At 37.0% G+C, this 20541-nt stretch overlaps 1 protein-coding gene across 8 annotated transcripts in view; it reads left to right on the forward strand.

Moving 5' to 3' along the window:
- Nucleotides 1–19667, forward strand: part of pyd (polychaetoid) — a 174418-nt gene extending 154751 nt beyond the window's left edge. For 3 of the 8 annotated variants that reach the window (XM_067786932.1, XM_067786951.1, XM_067786943.1), the window contains 3 exons: nucleotides 1634–1763; nucleotides 9718–11903; nucleotides 18557–19666. In XM_067786932.1, coding sequence (XP_067643033.1) covers nucleotides 1634–1763; nucleotides 9718–11903; nucleotides 18557–18780 — 2540 coding nt within the window. In that variant the 3' untranslated portion in view covers nucleotides 18781–19666. Of the gene's footprint in view, nucleotides 1–1633; nucleotides 1764–9717; nucleotides 11904–18556 lie in introns of all 8 variants that reach the window. The other 5 variants (XM_067786921.1, XM_067786965.1, XM_067786975.1 and 2 more) reach the window with 3 other exon arrangements.
- Nucleotides 19668–20541: the final 874 nt, after the last annotated feature.

Below are 20541 nucleotides of genomic sequence, written 5' to 3' on the forward strand. Positions count from 1 at the left end.
CAAAGATACTGGTACAGTAGCATATCCGATTCATATCCTAGTCGTTTACACTTCAACTAACCTAAACTAAACGAAAAAAAACTTTTTCGCCTTTTTGATTCTACAGCTGCCCAATCGTATTTCCTTTCTCAACGCGATACAGAGTGGAACCCCAGCAGCCGCTCGAAACAAAACGAGTTTCCTGCTTAAACTTAAAAAATCTGCAGTGGTAGTCCCTACAGGTACCGATGTCCAGAACTGCAAAAAAGGCGACACAGAAGGAAGGAGGATCTTTCGTTCTGCTTCAGTTCATGGAAAGCAAGTGGTTTATTGAAGATGAATAAGGAAATACCTGGTTAGATAAATGTGCTCCCACACGGCATTTACAAAGAACAACAATATCTACGGCAGGAAGTGTGCAAGTTTCCCAGGCACGTCCTTGCAAACTAGCCTAGCCTCACCTTACGGAAAGAGAAAATACTGATTCTATCAGGGTCACAAGACCTAAATTTTGAGATTATGATTATGCCTAATATTTTATAAACTTACTTCCTGCTGTTGATTCTAAGTTTCGCACTTTCAATGTAATATTCTTGAGTTCAAATCTGTTGGCGCTCGCTATAACAATATTCATATTTTATATCACAGGTGAGGCTATGTTGAATTGGACGGACCTCACATAGATTGAATGAGTCTGTAGTGTTATCAGGAGTTCGTTCAAATATCAAACTGAAAAACCATATCGGAACTCAGGACTTATGTTATAAAATAACTCCGCTCTCTTTGAAAATACTAGCAGCTTCCTAGGACCTATGCCACTTCCTCTGTTCGTTCAGTATTTGTCGACGCTATACTACTAGCGGCCACCGTGGTGTGATGGTAGCGTGCTCCGCGTGCCACACCGTATGCCATGGGTTCGCACCCCGGGCAAAGCAACATCAAAATTTTAGAAATAAGGTTTTTCAATTAGAAGAAATTTTTTCTAAGCGGTGTCGCCCCTCGGCAGTGTTTGGCAAGCGCTCCGAGTATATTTCTGCCATGAAAAGCTCTCAGTGAAAACTCATCTGCCTTGCAGATGCCGTTCGGAGTCGGCATAAAATATGTAGGTCCCGCTCGGTCAATTTGTAGTGAAAATCAAGAAGAGCACGACGCAAATTGGAAGAGAAGCTCGGCCTTAGATCTCTTCGGAGGTTATCGCGCCTTACATTTATTTTTATTTTTTTTTATACTACTATGGTCGTATGATCTGCGCTTAAGCTGCCACGAGACATTGAGTTTCGTTGCAAAGTCGTTAACGCTGTGTTCTTCGCCACCACGTCTGCAGGTGGAATGTGCAGAATGGCATACAGCGCAGCCGTCGTTGTTGTTTGCAGAGCTCCCGTAATGCTAAGCAGTGATAACATGCATACCATAATTCTAATTTTTTGAGAAAGGTTCTCTTCTGTGTGCGCTTGTTCAGCAAACAAGGACTCCATAGTGTAGGATAGGCTTTACAATCGTTGTATATACTTAATGAGAGAGAGAGAGGGCGATAGACGCCACGTACACCCCAGCAATAGTTTACATGCTTGAGACCTTCTTCACTTTCTTCTCCTCCTTGAGCTTCCACGATTTTATAGCACAAAATATTTATGCAATTTTTACGCACCCAAAGGTAACATCCCACCACATACACCTGAACGTAACCCACTTGATCTGGCCGGTAGCCGAGAACAACGCGGCTCAGCATTCGAATTATATCGCAAACCACAAATTGGTACAGCAGGGCACCATCACAACATGAGGTAAGCAAAAAAAGTATTTATTTTATACATAAAAGTAAAATAACAATTATTTTTGTTAAATTTCAAGTAGTTAATCCTCCCATAAATTGATGTTCATACCTACACTCCAGTGTTACCCCAATTACATTCATACTTAAAAATTTTAATAAATTTTTTTTTATTGTTTTACCTCAACTGCGAGGTTTTGTGTTAACGAAAAATGTTTTTATTTTTGTTTGTGAACAAAAAAGGTTTTTTTTTCGATCTGTTATACCAAAAAATGTCAAATTTTTAAAAATATGTACTTAGTTAATAAATTACTAAATACAATATAAAACAATTCATATAAGAAAAAATTAACCAATTAATAACTGCTTTATTTTGCAAAACCCAATGAAAAACAAAAAAAATGAGAAACGAAAATAAAACATTTTTCGGGGTAACAAATTTCAAACAAGAATTTGAATGAATGCTAAAGCTTATTTCATCTCTTCTTAAAAATATTAAATCTCATAGCTTATTAGATATTTAGTAATCTTTCTGAATGAACTCACTTTTCTATACTGACTCAAATAAAATTTTTTTTAAATAGTTTATGAAATGCGGTTGTGGGTTAAGTGGCATTTATTTATTAAATACCTCATAATGTTTTATTTTTTTTTCTTCTTCGTCATATAAAAAAAAAAAAAATTATTTTAATATTATACATACATACAAACATGGTACAAAACTAACCTTTACATTATATAACATTTTCAAGTCCATCAATTTTGTGCTTTTTCTTACTGTGCCTTTTATGTCTATGTATTTAAATAACTCTTGGGTGAAAGTTAGTAGTAAAATAAAATAAAAATATTTCTAATTGGTATTTGCAAAATAAAGAGTTCAAAATTTTATTTTCAATAATATAAATACAGAAAATTTGTTTTGAATACATTTTCTGTTTAATGATTTTTACTTAAGTGAAAGTGTACGCGTACTCACAGCTTGAAATTAGCTAAGTATATAGTGCGTTCCTATAAGTTATTCAGCTCTGGATCAAGATTAAATCTCATTGGAACGACCTGGGGCCGAATCGTAACATACGATCCGTGATCGAATGCCGTTTCTTAAATCACAATAGTTGCGAAATGGTGTATCGGATTAATGAAATATGTGAACTGAGAACAACGCGTACTCACTAGATTCATAATATTGTAACGAATTTAGGGGATTCCGCTTATTCCAAACCTTCTGCTAACGTTCGAATCGCTAAACTGTTGAATAAATAACTCCAATATTCAATAATGCAACATGATCTTTATTAGACTACTTTGAGGGTACTTCACAACCAATAGCGTGCATAAATCAAAACTGATTCCTGATTCCTCAGCTTGCGCTGCTTTTATTCTCTCAGCTGTCTCGTTCATCCATTTCTCCTAAGGTCTAGTCATTTCGCGAAACTGTATTCCAGAACAATTGTATCCCTTGCTTGGTTATTAGCTATATACATGTGTACCTATTTGTAGTTTATGTTTCTCTTATAGCCATATGCGTGTGTATGGGTGAGTAACTATTTCTGCTCATGACTACATGTGTGTGCGTGAGTAATCTCTTCGTCACCTGCTATATATGTAGCTTGCTTTAAAGTTGTTGTGTTGTTGTGCATTTATTTAATAACACCTTAGTGATGTTAAAATTTGCCACAATATATTAACATTTTTTAAATAGTTGGATAGCCAAATTTTGATCTCCTTGGTGAAAATAGTTTTCGATCCATGATTGTATGTTGCCATTCCATAGCTGGTTCAGTTCTATGAAAGTTGACAGCACTCAACTCATATGTAAACATAATAGGGTACTTGTTATTTACAAACTTTTTTCCCCTTCACCCCTAAAAGTTTAGTTTATAATTCAAAACAAATTAAGAAACTAATTACTAGTTCGAAAATTTTGTTAAATGTATCGATATGCATCCACACTTACACAGAAAAATTTTCTGCGCGGAAAAACTTTGGAACGGGCTCCAATTTTGGATTAGCGCGAAATTGTTTTCTGGTGTTTTTGTGAATATATTTTGATAGAAGTAAATTTATAATTTTCCGTAAAGATTTTTATCGAAGCCTATTGTGAATTCCTTTAAATAAAAAATCTTTATATTCATCCATTGCCATACCTGCATGCCAAATAAAGCTGACAGGGAGAATTGATGTCACGAATGGCTAGAGAATGGAAGAAAGGTTTGGTATTCGCTCGCGGTAAATAAATTGAAACGCTCTGAATTGCCAATTTGTGTTTCAAACCAACTTTTCTTTTAAATGTGTCTATAGAAAATCGGACTACTAACTAGTATTAGTTTATAAAATCTAGTTAATAGAAAAAACATGAGCAGCCAGTTAAGAAAACATTTAAAAATGTAAAACTAATGAAGTCTCGAAACCAAATTTGACTAAGGATGACGGTAAATCGTTCCAATATACATCATTCCAGGTTTGACTTTAAAAATATTTATTTACTTTGGTCCAGTGTTTAATTTCTGATGAGTCTGTGTGGCCTATTTCTATAATTTGAAATTTTCTAGGAAAAATTTGGTAGTTGAAAAATATATGGGTTTTCCAGCGTGGCTTAAAACAAATATAATTATTTTATGGCCTTTATAATTTGTTGTCAGACTTAAAGTAAATTTGTATGGGTTGCCAAGTGGAAAAAAGTTGATAAATATCGGACACCCGAGTGCATATGCGTATAAGCGCTGCCAAGCAGGGTTTGAATTGCTTACTGAAAAATAGTAAAATTTACAAATTTTTGGCTTTACCAGCAATGAGTTTTTGTCGGTTTAGAATTTTTGTATACAGCTTACATTTGTATTTGAAACATATTTCATCAACAGAAAAAAGCAAAGCAAACATATATTTTTTTTCATTTTACTTCAGACTTAACTTGAATGGATGCGAGCTGTCGTCGTCAGCAGAAAAAAAACTTGAATATTTTACTGTGCTTTGAAGCTATAAGTATTTCATGACCAACTATTTTTAAGTAAACATTTTTCAGTTTTTAACACCCGAAATTCTGGTTTCGAATTACTTGCTGAAAATAAGTAAAAGTAAATTTTTTTCAGTAGAAATATTTGATTTTCAAAGGGACATACAAATTGTACGATGTATTGATCGTAATAGCCTTCATCTACGGGTAGGTATTTCTTGTTTTTATGTTGTTTTAACACCCGACACACATATATACGCATGCTTCTACTGAAAAAAAAGACAAATATGTACGTACAAAATCTGCACCTCCACCGGTAGCTTGGTATATGTACTGAAGTCATTCGGGGCTTTTTCCGGACCAAGCATGCATTTCAATGTAGCATGGCTCAATTTTTCGCGGATCGTTCAAAATTTGTCATCCAATGGGTAGCTCCTTGTGGAGAGACTGTCCTTCATTTGGTCCTAAAGCCTAGCACTGCCGCGTCTACCGAAGAAATACATATTTATAAAACGGGCACATATATGTCACATGCGAAACGCGATGTTTTAGGCTAACCCGTAATACTTGTTGTCGACGCGATTTCTTTAAAACATGTATGGCTCCTTTATGTTCACAACCAAGAGCGATTCATACTGCGTTTAAGCGCACCTCCGTTTCTTTAGCAGCTATTAACACCAAAGCTGGTCTGATAGCCAAACAAAATTCTCGTTTGTTGCTAATTTTTGTAATGAAATTTGTCATGCCGCTACTTTCGAACACGAGTAAGGTTCCTACAAGAAGTGGCCGTAATCGGTATATAGCCACGCAGAGTTTTTATATGTATATCAAATATATCCTCTAAATTGACTTTTCGATATTTAAATACCTAATTGAGCTATTGCCTTCAAGTCGGGAGCAATATCTTCAGATATTCCTATTCAAGGAGGAAGTGCTCAAAAAAACAAAAAAAATACAATCGGCAGACAACTACGTCCCCTTTCTTTATAAAAATACAAACATATACATATAAGATATCTCTGTAACTTACGAAGAGCTGCAATCTTAAAAATTAAAGGGAATATCCTCGTAATGATGACTTAAATTACGTATTTTACTATAACCCAGTTCATTCGGTGTAGTAGGTAATTCTGTTACAAATATGAGTGTATCATACACATATTTAACAGGCGAAGCTCTGGCGACCACAAGTTCCTCATGGAACCATGGTATGGGGAGGACGGAATGGCCTAATGTGGTCATATTAATCGTTCCGAGATGGTCGGGCTTGTACCTTAATAGTGCTTTGTTAGCGGAACGTACCGGATCTATGTCCGGCATCAACATCGATATCACTCCCCAAAGGCTTCGGGGAGTTTCTTTATCGTTCACATACGGTGCACACGGTGAGTCATCTTATGATCTTGTCTCACATGAATGTTTGTGCCGGAAATGTTGGTGGTCGGGCATTTCGAGCTTGTGAGATTGTATCTCTTAACTTCACGCTCCTTTTAGCACTAGCAACAAACGAGAATTTTGTCTGACTATCAGACCAGCTTTGGTGCTAATAGATGAGAAAGGAACGGAGGTGCGCTGAAACGCGGCATGAATCGCTCTTGGTTGTAAACAGAAAGGAGCCATACATGTTTTAAAGAATTTGCGTCGACAACAAGTATTAGGGGTTAGCCTAAATCAACGCGTTTTGCATGTGACAGATATGTGCCCGTTTTATAAATATGTATTTCTTCGGTAGACGCGGTAGTGCTAGGCTCTAGGACCGAATGAAGGACAGTCTCTCCACAAGGAGCTACCCATTGGATGACAAATTTTGAACGATCCGCGAGAAATTGAGCCATGCTACATTGAAATGCCATGCTTTGGTCCCAGAAAAAGCCCCGAATGACTCCAGTACATATACCAAGCTACCGGTGGAGGTGCAGATTTTGTACGTACGTATTTGTCTTTTTTTCAGTAGAAGCATGCGTATATATGTGTGTCGGGTGTTAAAACAACATAAAAACAAGAAATACCTACCCGTAGATGAAGGCTATTACGATCAATACATCGTACAATTTGTATGTCCCTTTGAAAATCAAATATTTCTACTGAAATAGTAAAAAAAAAAATTTACTTTTACTTATTTTCAGCAAGTAATTCGAAACCAGAATTTCGGCCGTTAAAAACTGAAAAATTTTTACTTAAAAATAGTTGGTCATGAAATACTTATAGCTTCAAAGCACAGTAAAATATCAAGGCGAATCTATACTAGGTGGTGGCAAAGCGAATTCAACCAATTCGCCGTGCGGAAGAATGTCAAGTCAAAAGAAAATTTTCATTGATTTCGATTAACTGACATGTTGTAGTACAAGGCGCTGTATGGAAAATTATCAGGAAGAAGCAATCAGCTGATGGGATAACACCACCTGTACTGAATTCGCCTTGGTAAAATATTCAATTTTTTTTTGCTGACGACGACAGCTCGCATCCATTCAAGTTACATCTGAAGTAAAATGAAAAAAAAAATTTTTTTTGCTTTGCTTTTTTCTGTTGCTGAAATATTTTCCAAATTTAAATTCAAGCAATTTTGTAATACTGAAAATTAGTTCAGCATTTTCAAACCCTGCTGCCAAGTAAAGAGGATGAGCTGTCAAAAATCGACTAAAACACAAAAACAAAACCAACAGCACAAAGCATCAAATGCTGAAGATTTTTTCAATACCGAAATTTGGGAATTTCAAAATTTTTCGGTGGTCCTACATGAGTCCGTAGAGTTAGAATTTTGAATAGCGGTTTTCTTGAGAGATTGCCTCAGTAATTCATTCATTTGCTTTTTCATTGCCATCCATATTCCTGTGATTTGGTTCCCATGTGTGTGTAATGGGCCTTGGAGGTCGTAAATGCTCAATCCAAAGCCTTGAGCACTTCTCGTTTGTCTGAGAATATACATATTTCTCGACCGGTTACAGAGTTCTCCAACAGAAAGCAAAAGGTCTTCTATATTCCTATTAGATCTGCTTGGAAGATACTAGCTAAGCTTGGAGGACGGTTTGAGAGTGCGAGAGAGAAGACCCCAGCACCAACAACGCAGTCCATTTTGTACCTGTCCGTAAAGTGTAAGGCGACACCGTCAGGATATTGAGTTTATTTTGAAAGATTTTATGGAAAACTGCCTGACTGATCTGCCATACCGGGTGATAGCACCGCACTGTGCTAGGCAGTTTTATCATATCATTTCACAAAACTGACCGAGACTCCATCAGGTATGACCAGTCTGTGCATCGGACATTTGATTTTGCAGTAGCCTGACTCTCATAGTTCAAAGTTTCGTGGTAATATATCACTCTACCTCTTGCAAAACCAGTCACCTCTTGTAACTGAAGCATATATGTACTTATCGTTATAATTGATGAGTGAAAGCCTCACTGCCGATAGTGTAAGTCTTGCTGCCTGTGCTACTACTCCACATAACGTGGTACTATCATTGTGAATATTCATCTCAGCCTCTGACTTCTACATCCCTATAACAGGTTGCAGTTGAAACTTACCCGGAGATATTTTACTACGGTTTTTATGTGCATCATTACTCAATGTTGGACAATTAGCCTAATTACCACAGAATTATTCTATTCGGCGAAAGGAGGCCTTATAGTTGCGACAAAGATACTACATGAATGTTTTGAGGATATGTTGATGGTCCTTTGTCGCATATAAATCTGGTGCGCTGAGGAACTAGCACTGGTACTAGCCCGAATATCATGGTACGTTTTTAAATGACTACTTCGAACCTACTATACAATCCCACCTCATCCTTCTGTAAGGAACTCAGTTTCCGTCCTACAATCAACCGAGATGGACTGGCAGCAGACTCGGTAGTAACTAGAGGAGCTCATCCACCACAAGACCGCATAGCAGTGGTTATAGAAATCTTTGTTGTATATAAACCTAACACTAGGTTTTGAGGAGTATTAGCGATGTTGATAGTCCTTTGCCGGCGATGAGTCCGGTATGTTCTGGAAACTGGCAACATTAAGTTGCTAGCCCAACTATTTCGGAAACGATTTGAAATAACCACGTCGAACACTCTAGGTCACTATATATTTTAAAAACCACTTGAATCCCTACAGCATTCCATCTTGTACAGAAGCATAGTTAGCAGCGTGGGTCCCTGGGCGCGGCGGAATTGAAGGAAATGAACCCGTGGATGAGATGGCTAGGAAAGGTGCCGACTTTCACATAAGTGAGGTAGACAGCTCCGTCCGACGGCCGCTGAGTTATCTCCTAGGAAGAATCGACGAATATGAGAACAGGGCAACGGACTTGCTATGGGACAATAGGGTTGACTACGAAGTCTCAAGGTCCTTATGGGCATGCTTGGATAGGAAAGGTACCAGCTTCCTTCTCAATCTGAACAAATCTGCGGTGAGGGTAGGTATTTACGGGTGTCATCACAGGCCATTGGTGCGATAGCAAATACCAACAAGTTCCCTCTGCAGAAGCTGTCAGGATGAGGAGGAAGAGGAGTCGATCTAACACTTTCTCTGCCGATGAGGGCTCAGATTTCTGGGCTCACGCTTCGTTGACAGCCTGACAGAGGTTGGGAAGGTGGACGTCTCGCTTCTTCTTGGGTTCATCAGGGAAAGCAAGTGGTTCGTTGATGACCACTAGGAGATAATGGGGCAAACGAATTTGCCGCCACCCTGTACTTACTGAGGAACTCACAATGGCCAAAAATGTCTCCGGGTGGAAGTGTGGGTAACACTCACGCACGCCCTCTTAACCTAACCTAACCTATCAGCGTGCGTAAGTCACACATGCATTACATCCTCGGTACAAAACAAAAGAAATACAACTTTAAAAAGACCTCGTAAAAATATTAGGTAAAAGTAAAACAAGTCTAATTCTTCCAATATCCTTTTTTGTTCGCAAACAAATATTTTTTATTACATTTTTTGTATCTTACTTATCAAAATGGTTAGATTCCCCATACTTCCTGTACTCAAAAATATATTTTAAATTCACTTAATAAAATCTTTAGAGAAATGGAGCCATATGACGAAAGATACGATGAACGTTATGCGATATCGCGACATCACGCGCTGCCGCCAAGTCAAGCGCGTTCACATCCAGTACCACGCTATGATAGCCATAGAGCTCCAGCACAACAACCGCTAACAAATCCCAACGCAGAGTATTATAGTTATCAAATGCGTCCCGAATATTATCAAATGCCACCACCACGTCAGTATTATGAAGAAAACTTAATGCCACCGCCATTGCCACCACATAAAGTAAAAAAGAAGTCAGTATTAAAGAGTCCATTAGTAGCTATTAAAAATGTGTTTATAAAATCAACACGTCCACTGAGACGTATGAATAGTATGGTCGAACCCGAAAGAAAACCGAAATCATCAATTAAACGCCAACATTCAATGTTAGAGCGTGGCATGCAAAGGCCCTATTATCCTGATGAATATCCCACCTATCCAGCAGGATTCGAAAGTCGTTACTACAATCCTCCGCGAGATCAGTATTATATGCAGCAACACCGAGGTGGAGGAGGAGAAGATCAATATCATATTAAAGGTTTAGGAAATAGCACATATCAAAATTTAGAAACCGAAGATATATACGGCTATATGGGTAGTGTACCACGTATGCAGGGCGCTAGACGAGACGAATATAACGCCAGCAATTATGAAGATTTATATGCGAATAGAGCTTTTATTGATTTGGAACGTAGGCAAGCTGAGGCAATGGCAGCTGCGAATCGAGGTGGACGTAAAATAATAAGACGACACAGCACAACAACAGCTGATCGCATGGACAACAAGAGGCTAACAACAGCGCCACATTCAGTATATGCTCAGGACGACGAAATGTATCAAAGTAGCAATTATGAGATGTATGCGCCACACAACGTGCAGCAACGGAGAGCACCAAATTCAGAAGTTATGACGCGTAGACGCTTTGACGTTGCCGCTGCGGGAGAAATCGTCGAGCCGATATATCAAACGCGTAGAGAAGTACAACGTGAAATACATCGCAATCATTTGTATCAAAGTAAAAAAGAAATGCAGGAACGTATAAATAAAGGAAAACAAAATATGGAACAGGCATGCAACTCACAAGGTAGTAGTAGCCAATCGGATAGGGATGATAAATCCGAACGAGATCCATTATACCAAAGTAGACGCGAAGTTAAAGAGAGCGCTTTAAAGACGCGCGCACAACTGAGAGAACAAATTTACCAAACGCGACGTGACGCATTGGATAGCATGGCTGAACCCACATATGTGTCACGTAAACAAAAAGATGCTGCCGCTAATCGACCAGAGCCGATCTATGAAACGAAAGAGGAAAATATTTTACAATCACGAGAAAATGAGACTGATGAGAAGAAGGAGGAAAAAACTGAATGCGTCGTGAACGAAATTAATCAGAGTGAGGAGACGACTTTAAGTCGTTCGGATTTACAAAATTCCTCAGATACCGTTATTGAAAATACAGTTATCACAATGCAAAATACAGTAAAAGCAGCACCACTTGTGCAATGTGAAGATGTCGATGATGATTTAGAAGGCGACGAGCAGCCTAAAGTTGATGGAGATGCCACTTTTGCTGCGTCTGATGTTAACGATATCAAATTACAGCCTTTAACGCAAGAATCACGCGAACTATCTGATGAAGTTTTCGAAGCATTAAATATGCCGACATCACCGCTAATTGTTGAAGGTCCACCAATTGTACCATTAGCATCGCCCAAACCTTCAAAATCTATGAAAACGCGTTTGCCGCGCGTCCCTTTTCATATTTCGAATATACTCAAACGTACAGGACCACCACCAACTAACTCAGCTATAGCCGATAGTCGTACCTCATTGGAAACACAATATACATCACAGGGTAGTCTGCCTGTTGGACCACCTAAAGCGAGTAGCACACCATATACGAGTAATATGTCGCTTCCTATTGCTGGTCCAGTGCCGACAACAGCTGTGCCGCCTGCCACAAGCGCATTTCCAGCTATACCACGTGAGACACAAACGACGCGTGGCGTGTTTGATTCGAATGGTGGCACATTGGCGGACAATGTTTGGAATGTTTCATTGATTATACCACCGGGTGCTATACCAAGTGGCGTTAGACAGGAAATTTACTTTACAGTTAGTGATCCACGTTTGGGGGAGGCTGTTGGCAGACCACCGTTGGATATGGAAAATGGTTTGTTTCAACAATTAGTTGCCTTAAATTAAATGTATAATTTTATATAGTTAATAAAAACATTAATTTAAAATTAACTAACAACCCAATACTGATTTGTGACTACACTAGTCAACTGACAATTGTCACAGTTGGAATTGCACCATAACAATTGTCAGTCACTGCGTGCCAACATATGGGTATAAAAATCACTGTTTGTATGCGACACAACCTTTTGTTAAATTGTTTATATAACTATTGCTTCTTTATTTTGCATTCCATTCACTTCACATACCTATATAATCATAAATATTGCAGCTATATTACTTTTGCATGCTTCACTTTGTTTTTGTTTGTACTACTAACAAATGTAGGTTTTTGGTGTTTTGAAAAATATTTGACTAACAAAGATATGCATGTTTTTAAACGGTTTTATTTAGCTTGACTTGACAGTCAAGCACGGCCGTTGCACGGTGGGGTATTTGATCAATCTAGCTGGCCAAAAGTCGATTTTTCAAAATATTCCAATTTTTTTTAATATACTCCCTAGCGTTCCTAGATGTCCACTGAATAGTATACATACCCCAAAACCCATCTGCAACGTCAACGGAGCTAACCGCGGACATTGAAAATTGTATAAAAATTGTGTGCAGTTCGATGTATTTTTGGATTAAAAAGCAATATACCCTTCTAACCTAAATACTTGTTCACTTGTTTAGCCTTAATCAAATCTAATTACATTTTCTTTTGGGACAGGTAAATGTACACACATTTTTTTTTTGTCATATGTTAAATTTTTTATACCGCATGTTTTAACTTAGTTATTCTACTTATAATGCTACTACTTTTCAGTTTTAAATTTTTTAATTTTGCAAACGAAAAGAAATATCTTTTTTTTCATGGCATATCATGTCAGTAATTTTTTGGTAATACATAAGCTTGTGTTTGTTTCAAAGTTTAATAACAAAAACGGCTGCGCATACCCGCGATTTTTTGAGTGGTGATCAATTTTGTAAGAGATTGATACCGCTATTTGCAAAAGATGGCAACCTTGTGAAAACATCCTCAGTGCCAACACCTAGGTGAAAAGTCTTAAAATGTAATACTATATCGATGCACCAAATTTGATTCAAATCGGTTAAGCCGTTTCCGAGATGGTAGTGGATATACAAAGCAATATAAAAAAGGTGAGGTGGCAACCCTAAGTGGCAATCCTACATAAAAGTACCAATAGAAATGCGGAGTAAAATACTTTTCGTTCGATACCCATATTGACATACATATCTCATATAAGGCCAAAAAATGGACCCGGTTCCCGCCGAAAGCGGGAGCTCGATCCATAGTAATTCTACGCGGAACACCGTGAATTTACTGTCAAATATTTCCTTTCATAACATTGAAGTGAGACAACTACTTTTCTTTTAACAGAAATAACTGCTGTTTTAGTTTTGGCCAGCTAGATTGATCAAATACCCCACCGTGCGTTGTGCACGAATTTTGTAATTGAAATTTAAGTAACTCCCCGATACGCTACAAGCTTGAAACTTGGAATATAGTTCAGAACCCGATGGCAATGCAATAATAAGAAGGAAAAAACTCCCACAGGTGGCGCATGGATCGAAATATTTCAAAAAATCGTATTTGTGGTCCGATTTGGTTCATATTTGGAGCACATAATACATACATGAATAGAAAGCGAGCTATGAAAAAAATCGCCGCTAGGTGGCGCCAGGATCGAGATATTAAAAGAAAATCGTATTTGTGGTTCGATTGGGCTCATATTTGGAACACATAATATATACAAGAATAGAAAGAGACCTATCAAACAAATCGCCACTAGATGGCGCAAGGCTCGAGATATTCAAAAAAATTGTATTTGTGGTCCGATTTAGTCCATATTTGAAACACATAATACATACATGAATAGAAAGCGGCCTAAGATGTCCGATTTGGCTCATATTTGGAACAAATATTACATACAGTCCGGTAGAAGTAACATACAGATATTTTGTAGTTCGAGGAGGGACAAGCATACGTGGCACAGAGTCCAGTAAAGTCTTTGGAAGGATTGTGTATTGAGGACTTAGATTGTAACAAATTCTCAGGAAAGAGTCCTTGTAATAATGAGTCAATAAATGAACTAAATAGATTGAGAAATAATAGCAAAAACTTGAAAAAAAAATAATCAGGCCTGTTCTGAATTCCGACTCGGAATGAAAAGTAAAACGACATTGATTTCGACTCGGTTTCTATTTGGTGTTCTCAATTCCGATTGTAAAAAATCGATTAGAAGTCGATTTCGAATCGTTTTCATTCCGATTCGGTAACAAGTTTAATCAGCTGTTTTTGTTTATGTGTTTTGGTTTAAGTATCATAAAATTTTATTTTAATTAAAAAATGCCTGCAGATATGGCTTTTGGATGCGCAGACGCATGAAGACGTGCTATTGTGCGTGCGAATCGTAAAAATGCGCTGGATCGGAATTCAGAAGAGGTCGACTTCATTTCGATCAGCATCGATTTTTTTGCCTAATAGATTTCTGATAGAAGTTTTTAAAGAAAGATTTATTATGCCAATTTAACTCAAATTTAAACAAAAAAATACACGCAACTCTTCCAAATAAAATGAAGAATTAAAAAAAAATTATTTGAAAGACAAATATCGCAACATTTGTGTATAATCTGCCAATTAATTTTCATTCCGACTGCTCAGAGGCAATACTTTTCAAACCGATAATTTTTGGTCGGAATCGAAATTGAGAACACCAATCATTTCGATTCCGAAAAAATTAATCGGAATCGGAATTCAGAACAGGCCTGAATAATTTGAAACAAATTTTCAAGTTAAACGATTTTATTGGAAAGAATACTTACATGAAGTAATAATAATACTAAAAGCTAGAAAATAATTAGGTACTAGTCCCAGGTACTAGTTATCACACTCTTCATCAATCTATGGCGTTGATCAGACAATCAAATAAAAACGTTGGACGCGTGAAATTGCTAAAAATGTGAGGCGTAGCATAGCCTGATTAAGGTTCATTTGGTCTTACTTATGACCATCAATAGAAATTTGATGCTTCCAATGCTTTTATTTCATTGTCTGATCAACGCCCTAAATTGATGAGGAGTGTGATGACTATTTCCTAGGACCTACCTAATTATTTTCTAGCTTTTAGTGTTATTATTACTTCATGTAGGTATTGTTGTCAATAAAACCGTTTAAATTAAAATTTTTTTTTAATTATTTTATTTTAACACATAATCTTAGTGTGTACTAGAGATGCCACGAATAGTGAATTGGCCGAATACCGAATACCTAATATTCGGCAACGCTGTCGGCCGAAGCGCCGAATATTAGGCCGCCGAATATTCGGCACGAAATACATGCTTGTCGGGGCGAGTTAGTTATGATGAATCTTAGTTGTGATGAATCTAGTAGTACCGATGACGATTCTTCTCCAGTTCATAAGAAAGGAAACTTGAATGAAAATGATAGGACTACTGAAATACACGACAGTTTCTGGAACTGCTTTGAGGAAGTCGCTACAGATAATATGCGAAATGCTAATGATGAGGAGGACGTGGAGAAGAATGCTGTCGCAAACGAGTTGGATTTTTATTCGCCTAGATCGGAAGGCCGATCCTTACAAGTGGTGGTTAGTAAACGAAAAACAATACCCAAACCTTTCGAAATTTGCTAAAGTTTATCTTTCTTCTCCTGGAAGTAGCGTGCATAGTGAGAGGTTATTTTCTGAGGCTGGTAACATTTGCGATGAAAAGCGTAATCGTTTGCTACCCAAAAATGCTGAAAAGCTTGTTTTTATCCATCATAACTTACCACTGATGAATTTTAAATACTAAAGTGTTGTAATTTGGAAATAAATACATAATTTTGAGTAATATAACGTGTCTTTTTTACATGATTTGATATTCGGTATTCGTCCGAATAGTACGTATTATTCGGCCGAATACCGAATAGCAAAAAATTGGCCGAATAGGCCGAATACCGAATAGTTGCCGAATATTCGTGACAACTCTAGTGTGTACTTCCACCAAACTTAAATTCCTTATAACTTTCATTTTCCACTTACGACATTTTCGAACATATTTTAGCGATCTTTCAAAACAGGCAATTACGGAGTTTGGTGGAATCGTGGTATTAATTATTGGCTCAGTTTCGTCTAAACTTTCCTGTCAAATATCGAAATTATTATAAGAAAATAATTACCATTTCTTTCGAAATCTTTTCAGCCAATTCATTATCAATTATTCATGCCTTACTACCTGGGCGACTTTAGCCGTTGCGTAAGTACCCACCACAGCCTACCCAGTTCGCAATAACTGGCTCCAATTGAGAGCACCAAGGTAGAACAAGTATTTCTTCACCCATCTCTCTCAACGCAGTGGAGCTTTCCTCTCTCCAATTAGGAATACTTTCAAGGCCGCAGTATTATAGTCCTTTCGCATAACATGATCTAGCCAGCGAAGCCTTTGGGAATTTCATACAGCTCATCAATAAGCTTCCGTAGTCATCACACAGATCTTTTTTATCTTTGGTATATTCTTTCGTCCCATAAATCAGTGGTTACTGATTAAACTGCCAACACAGCCGTTTGATCCAGACAAACATAAGCAGACCATAAGCCAAATCCACACAGAATCGGTAAACGCTTTTGACAGGACGCGCCCGGTGAACCCCGTTATTAATGTGCAATATCCCGCCCTTGCAGAAGTAGAAAGCACACTACGGAGATACGAGTCACCCTGGTCCAACTTCGCTCTGGATGCTGTGTAACAGGTTAAACTGTTACTTGTCCAGAATCAACCCCGACATACGTAAAGTACATATGTCCTGCATGCGATGTGTCCCCACATGACACCAACCATCTTTTCAATTGTAATGTGGAACCTACGCCTCTAACACCTATCTCCATGTGACCCGCCCCTGTTGAAACAGCCAGTTTCTTTGGATTCCCGTTAGAGGACTTGGATGACAATTTGTGTGTGGTCGTGTCCATTGAATGGGGCGAAGCACTGTTAATACACCAACAAGAACAACCCATAAATCAGAACAGCTATAATTAGAGACTTTTGGATCGTCCGTTTTGTTCGTCGCGGTTGCTATATTGCCAATTTTCCCCTCCGTGTTGTAAAAATTTCAGCGGATGGACTGTCATTACCCAGCACCTTGTTGTTTATTAGCCCGCATATTGCCATTCTCGTAGCGTGTATTCCGTTGTTGGTGGTTGGGGTATCGGTTTTGCCATCTAACATTGAGAAAAAGCGTTCCCTCCGCAATGTAGGCACACTTGCACGTAATACTCCGTTCACCGCCGGCTTTTCTAATAAAACTTTTGGGCATTTTTTCTATCAGCTGATACTCGTTGACTCCGCACATCTCGGACACTAATCAATTTGGAGACAGTGAGGGGGAATTCCTCTTTATGCTGAAATCTGATACTATAGATTACCATATTTCGGGCCTTATTCCGATATATGTGGGGATGTTACAGCATGGATTATGGACACTCTGGTATGCGTCGCTGGAAACGGTTGTCCTCCTGCATTGCCCCGTTCATCGTTCATCGCGTGTCGGTGATATTAGTTTTTGCCTTCATGAGGACATAACCCGCTCGAGCAGCGCTACTTCCCTCTGAAGGGTGTGGGACGTATCAAAGGCTCTACAGCGTTTGCTGTGCTTGTTATCAGAAGACTTCTCGTCTGAAATTTGTTTTCTGGCTTGTCCAAAGCACAGTGCACAATCTATGTACAGCACTAAGAAATTTAAGAGTTTAATATAGCAACAGGCTTCATCCAACATAAACAGCCGTCTGCAGTCGCAACTCATGGTCGACAGTAGCTACAGACTACCCTTAAGCTGAGTAAGAAGGTTTTTTCGAGAATTGACACTCACTTTGACCGACATCGACAGTCACTTTGGTCGACTGGTACTTTAGTTGAGAATTTCTCACCTTGCTCGAGATTAATTTTGGTCACTTTTCATAATAGTTAGTTTGATCAGCACTGACTTTGGTCATTTTCTTCGACAACCATTATAAAAATATTTATTTTTAAACGTTTTATAACTTTTTATATATCTGCACCTCTTAACAAACTGATTTTTACAATTTTATATGAAATTTAAATATATTTATATTAGACTGGGTCGGTTTATTTCGATAGGATTTGGGCTCAGGAAAAAAAGTTCCACTACGCATACCCAAAAAATAATTTTCGAGCCTGCGAAATTTCATTTTTATTTTCTTTTTTTCGACTTTGATTGTTAAGGTTTTTTCATGACCTACTAAAAAAATTTTCATTTGATTGTACAATTATCATGTATACCCTGTCCGACCAAAAAATGTCCGCTTAAAACGTTGGCGGTAACAGTTTTTTGAAAAAAAAAAAATATTTTTTAGCGGAGTTTTTGGGTCGGACAGGGTATATACATATGAACATTGAATCATGAAAAAAACCTTAAAAATCAAAGTCGAAAAAAGTAAAAAAAAAAAATGAAATTTCGCAGGCTCGAAAATTATTTTTGTGTATGCGTAGTGGAACTTTTTTTCTTAAGCCCAAATCCTATCGAAAAATCGATGGCGCGATATTGGTTAACTTTCGTCCATACAAATCGAACAACCCTAATGTATATATATATGCATATTTTTACAGGTGAAACCATGTTATCACCTCTGGTAATGTGCGGTCCACAAGGACTCGAATTTCTGGTGCCGGTAACACTTAACATTCCACATTGTGCAGGACGTACAGCATCTTTGGGATTAGCATTAAAAGCTACAGATAGTGAGAAGAACTTACATACGGAATGGGACAATATTGATTTGCCAAGCAATGCCGCTGCTCACACGGTCTCAGTGAAAGTGGATCATTTTTAGGTTAAACAAATTTTAAATTTAACATTTAAGTCGAAGTATTTCTAAAGAGAAAATAATATTAAAAAATATACATACATAGTACATTCATATACATACATATAAATATGCAACTGCCTTTAGTCATTTTATTGAAAATTTAAATTTCCAAATTAATAAATATTTTTTTAAGAAGGCAGTCATTTTTGAAACGTTGTATGTTTTTGTAAATAAAACAAATCGAATATTGTACGAGTTTCATTTCGAAGAAATGTTTCTTAAATTAAAACATTTTTGATACGTAAATTTATTAAGGTGCGTAACGGTTTATACGTACATACATATATACAAGAAAAAATTAATATTTATGGGAATAAAAAAGCATTATTATATGTATGTATGTATTAAAAAAAGAGTGCATAGATACGAGTATTTGTGCCTTTAATTGCGTAATTAAATACATACATCAATTAACGTACGAAATTAATTGCATTAAAAGCGTAATAAACGAGAATTTATATATTTTATATATTGACATACATAAAATTTAGGTAATCAATTTATTTATATTTGTTTATAAAAAAAAGAAATATGTAAACCATTCGTCATTAAATTATGCGTACATACCCACACGTAATTGTTTAATTTAGTTATATAATTAAAAAGCGTTTAATTTTAGTTAACGAAAAAAACAAAAAACTGAATGACAAACATAAAAAAAAATATTATTAATAATTATATAATTGCGTTATTTAGCTTATTTATCTCATGTCAAACGAATTTTGCTAAAAAGTGCTCCTTTCGTCTCTTTTAACAATATATTATATGCTTTAGTTAATATATAATTAATTGTGTCTGTGTATATGCCTATTAGTTGTATACATATTTTAACATACCTACACACATACATATATACATAAATGATTCAGTTAAAATGTAATTAAATACATACATACATATATGATATATATAAATTAAATAAATATTCATTATAAACTTATAAACAGTGTGTATCTTTTGGTGTTTTTTTTTTGTTTGTGATCTGGGGGAGAGTTCCTCCGAAACTATTGTGAATTGAAATAATAATTATCAATAAAGATCTCACAACGAGTGACTTACCATAGTTTATTTTGAACACTAACTTCGAAAAAATTCGTAATAAAGTGCAAATATTGGAAATAGTTCCGAACTTCTACTCCGAAAATTTTTAAATAAAACGTGACTGCATTGTGGCGAATATGAGCAGTTCTATACATGACTATGTTGCTAGTAAATAAATGCACAACAACAGCAAAGTAAGCAACCACACATACATGCAAACAGCGAAGCTAAGAGCGAAGAGATTATTTCACATACACATTATTATAATAGATCAAAATCTAAGTTGGTCATCGCATATCTCTGCTGTCAAGCAATATATGCTATCAGCCGTACGTTCTTTCTATACTTTAAGAAAAGTATGCTCTAACAGATTACTGACATTGGTGTATCATGGATTAATCCACTCAAAATTGCAATACGGGGTCAGTTGTTGGGGTGGTGCCTACAGCACTAAGATTAGATCTCTGTTAGTCCTTCAGAAGTGTCTTATTCGAAGAATTTGTAACACTGGTCGTCTAACGCACTCTATGGATCATTTCAGAAAACTTAATATCCTCCCTTACGTCACTTATATTATTTTAAAGTTTTAAAAATTTTCTTTAATAGAGGTGCGTGTACACAAAGCTCTATGTACAATCGCTAGGGTCTAAGAAGCAAATCGTCTTCTCACATAACCGTGCCTAG

The sequence above is a fragment of the Eurosta solidaginis genome, chromosome 1 (genome assembly GCF_040869045.1).
Source record: "Eurosta solidaginis isolate ZX-2024a chromosome 1, ASM4086904v1, whole genome shotgun sequence".
NCBI lineage: Eukaryota > Metazoa > Arthropoda > Insecta > Diptera > Tephritidae > Eurosta > Eurosta solidaginis.